The sequence below is a fragment of the Belonocnema kinseyi genome, chromosome 4 (assembly GCF_010883055.1).
Source record: "Belonocnema kinseyi isolate 2016_QV_RU_SX_M_011 chromosome 4, B_treatae_v1, whole genome shotgun sequence".
NCBI lineage: Eukaryota > Metazoa > Arthropoda > Insecta > Hymenoptera > Cynipidae > Belonocnema > Belonocnema kinseyi.
In genome coordinates, this window is record NC_046660.1 from 94,313,447 (window position 1) to 94,317,455 (window position 4,009).

The window sequence follows — 4,009 nt, forward strand, 5'->3', positions numbered from 1 at the left end:
TTAAATTAAAATAATTTTAGAACAAGGTATTTAAAATTTAATTATTTTTAATTTCAAAGTTTTTCAAATGGTATAGTTAAAACTTAATGCTTTCCGAATTAATATATTATTTAGTTAGGAAATGTCAAGCAAAAAATAATACAGAAATAAAATTCCAGGAGTTACAATTCTAACAATTTTTCAGGAAATGTTGATGAGGATGGTGGAGACTTGGTACCCAGGAATTTATCCCATCATGGTCAATCAGCTCTTTCCCTTTTTCCCTCTTCTTTATGCTCTGCTATTGTTCAAATTATTGCTCTTTTGGATGATGCTGCTGTCTCAGATGATGGAAATGCTGTTTACGAAGTTGCTTATCACGTAAGTTTATGTTCTACTAATTTCTGTTAATTATCCTAACCATTGGCTAAAAATAAATAACTATTTCAAATTCATAATTAGTTATTAATTAAAAATTGCGCCTTAGACTTTTTTAATAATTAAATATTAATCTAACAGGTCATTTGGAATTGTCTAGTGGAAGACAGTGCACTGTTCCTCAGGTATATCCTAGAACGATTAACCAGAGACAAACAAGAACAAATGTTCAAAGTATTAAGACACCTGATCAGATTCATACCAAAGCTTCCTCAGCAAGCGGCATTTGCTCTCTATAATTATATTATTGGTTACATTATGTTTTACGTTCGTTCTCCACACGAGGAAGGACAAAAACTAATTGGTACTGCACTATCTATATTGTGGATGGTGAGTTTATATCAGCCATATCCTAAACTTCAAGATTAAAATTTTTATAATTTTTTAATACGCAAAAAATTGGATTGATTACCAGGTGGTACACAGTGTTCATGGGATAATGTTCAAGGACCTAAAACAGATTCTCAGAAAAGAACAATGTGACGCTTCCATTCTTCTAACAGCTAATGTACCGTCAGCAAAAAAAATAATTGTCCATGGTCCTCAAGATCCTGATGCTGGTGGAATTCCTTCCCAATTTCCTGTACAGGAAGATACCCAATTTTTCCAGATTCTTCGAGAGTCTCTAGATTTCTTTGGAATTGATGAACCTAAGCATAAGGAATATTTTCTTGTTGACTACAAAACACGTTGGTACTATTTGTTTTAAATTACCAGCATAAAATCTTTTAATCATTACTATCTTCTTTTCCTTTCAGATCAAATACACAATCCTTCATCATATGTTCGTGACTACTACTTCTTCAAAAGATCACAATATCCCCAACTCGAATTAGTACATATGAAACCAGAAGATGCTTTCAATGCCCTCCAACGTCAAGAATTATTGCACAAATTTGTTGAAATTGGAAAAGTCATGCTGACTTGGGCAATTTTAAAAAACGTGGATATGGTTGTTCAGAGGGTTGTTTTCTTGCATGAAGAACTTATGAAACTACCATCCTTTCCCAGAAAAGCGTTAGAGGCTGACCTTGATCTTTACAAGGGGGGAGAAATGGGAAGGGTAAGAATACAATTTTTTCAACATTGGGTTTACAATAATTAATTCAAAATATAATTTTCTTCAGGAACTTCTAGGGTTGGATGTGATGCATAAATTTATGTGGGTGAGATTGATTGCTCGAATGTTCGAAGCCATGGCAGGAAATTTCGCATACTCCGGAGATATACATTTATTTTTAAATGTCTTGAATGGGGCGATAATACTTCATAGTGAAGATTCCTGCATTTTACGATACGTAGTTGCAACTTATATAAATGCTGCTACGAATTTTAAAAATATTTTTTCTGTTAATGGATACCTTTTGATCATGCCAACCTTGTTACAACTATACTCAACTCATCAGACAAATAAACTCGTTACAACAACAGTAGAACATGCTGTAAAACAATTTTATCTTTTGAATAGAAAGCCTTTCATTCTACAGATGTTTGGAAGTGTTTCGACAATTTTGGATACTGATGAGACCAGCACTGTTGGTGATGCCCACAAGGTTGAACAATTTTTCTACATAAAGATTAGGGACTGATAACTCATTCTAAATTTAAATGAAAACTGAAAATTTCTAGGTGCCTTCAACATGTCTCTTCAATTTACTTCTCAGTCTCGAAGATCCTTCACCAGATCCCTTGAATATTGGAGAACTCGTAAAAGAAGAAAAACCTCTGAAAGCAATTGACTTTTGTTACCACGATGAAGATGAAAATGTAACTGTTCTAGATTGCATTTCCCTTTGTGTCATGGTCATTGCATATGCAGCAGATTCAATCAGAGGACAACAAATGCTGGTAAAAATATCAACAAAAAATAATAACAGCAGATCATTAATTTACAAATATAAATTAATTTTGATTTTCACACTATGCATTTTTTAGACAATTCTAGAGGCTATTCTGCCTTGCTATGTTCAAAAAATTCAACAACCTACTTACAATAGAGAAGGAAAAACCGAAAAAGAAATTATAAATCAGTTGGCAATTGCTGTTAGGACTCTAGTGAACAACTCTGAGACTTTAACAAAGTAAATAAGCTTTTAAAATATGTTTTGTTCTTCTAAACTTGATTATTGAATCACTTTTGGAAGTAATCTATTATTTTGGTTTTCAGATACTACAACAGGCCTCAAAAATCGAGTCCAGAACACAAAGGATCTAGTCAAAAAAATTATGGAAAAGGGCCTTATTCTCCGGGTTTTGATTTCGACGATGAAGCTCATGTCAAATATATGGAACATCCTAAAAATCGAACATTTTATGACAGAGATAATGACGATACTGACAGTTCTCATAAAAATGAATTTAGAAGACCAAGGGATACTTTATTAAATATGGTAGGAGATTTTGTAGCTCGTTGCTCTGTTCGTCTTGTTGAGATAAATAAAAAATCGCAGGATGGAAAAATGATCGAGATCTTGGATTCAAAATGTCACGTCGTAAGTCTACAATATATAGTAATAATAATTATAACTATTGCAATTCTAATTTTTGTCCTTTTTTTTAAATCTAACAATAATTTTTCAGCGACTCGCAGATATTGCTCACAGTCTTTTGAAGATTTCTCCTTATGATCCAGAGACAATGGCCTGTCGAGGGTTAAAAAGATACATGAATGACATTTTGCCATCCACGGAATGGGCAAATGACGATATGAGACCAGCTTTGACTTTAATTTTACGTCGACTGGATAAAACATTCAGCAAAATCTATAAAAAAGCGTCAATAAGAAGAAATACTGACTGGGATGCAGCTAGTGATTTGCTGAAAGGAATCTACGAAACTCTTTTAAAGTTTCCATATATTGCGCATTTTCAATATTTAAAAACCCTTTTGGGCACCTGTCAGGTAATTAATTATGAACAAATAAAATAGTATCATCTAAAAATTGAGATTCAATTATTAATATAAAATACAATATAATATTTTTCAAGTAGAGATTTTTTTATTTCAATATTTTCCCTTTTTTGAACAAATTTTTCCGGTCATTCCAATTTTAAGCTTTAAACCATATAAGCCGCGCAATTCGAAAGGACACCACACAAAATATATCGAAAAGGCGTTTCGGTAAATTTGACTGGCATTCATTTATTCTGTAGCGTTTAAAGTTCATGATTGAAATATTAACAAATTGAGAATTTGGAATAAAATTAAATTCCAAATTTAAAGAATTACTAAGTAGAGTAATATTTTAATTTCAAATTTCTCAAAAATAGACATGTGATGGACAAAAATATTGAAAAGAGTTCCTTGGCTTCAAAATTGTATTTTTTTCGTTCCTGATTACGTATATCATGGAGAATAGACATAAGGAGCCCAAAGTAGTGTAACCGAAAATGAGCACATTTTTGTCGTATGGGCCGTGTATAGCGCTAATGTGGCACGGGGATAAAATAGCAGCTGCCTATGTTTACATCGTTGACATTGACACAGTTTGCATTACATACGAGGGTGGATTGATAAGTTTCCGGCCTGACCAAGAGATGGCGCCACTAGGCCTACCTTGAGGTGGCGTTCTATAGTACCATCCTTAGATAGC

General features: G+C 32.9%; 1 protein-coding gene across 1 annotated transcript in view; it reads left to right on the plus strand.

Moving 5' to 3' along the window:
* LOC117171293 (protein unc-80 homolog) overlaps window positions 1-4,009 on the plus strand; it is a 50,710-nt gene that overhangs the window by 29,905 nt on the left and 16,796 nt on the right. The window contains exons 34-42 of the mRNA XM_033358453.1: window positions 185-360; window positions 499-747; window positions 833-1,106; window positions 1,176-1,480; window positions 1,545-1,970; window positions 2,047-2,265; window positions 2,353-2,498; window positions 2,585-2,909; window positions 2,998-3,318. Coding sequence (XP_033214344.1) covers window positions 185-360; window positions 499-747; window positions 833-1,106; window positions 1,176-1,480; window positions 1,545-1,970; window positions 2,047-2,265; window positions 2,353-2,498; window positions 2,585-2,909; window positions 2,998-3,318 — 2,441 coding nt within the window. The remainder of the gene's footprint in view (window positions 1-184; window positions 361-498; window positions 748-832; window positions 1,107-1,175; window positions 1,481-1,544; window positions 1,971-2,046; window positions 2,266-2,352; window positions 2,499-2,584; window positions 2,910-2,997; window positions 3,319-4,009) is intronic.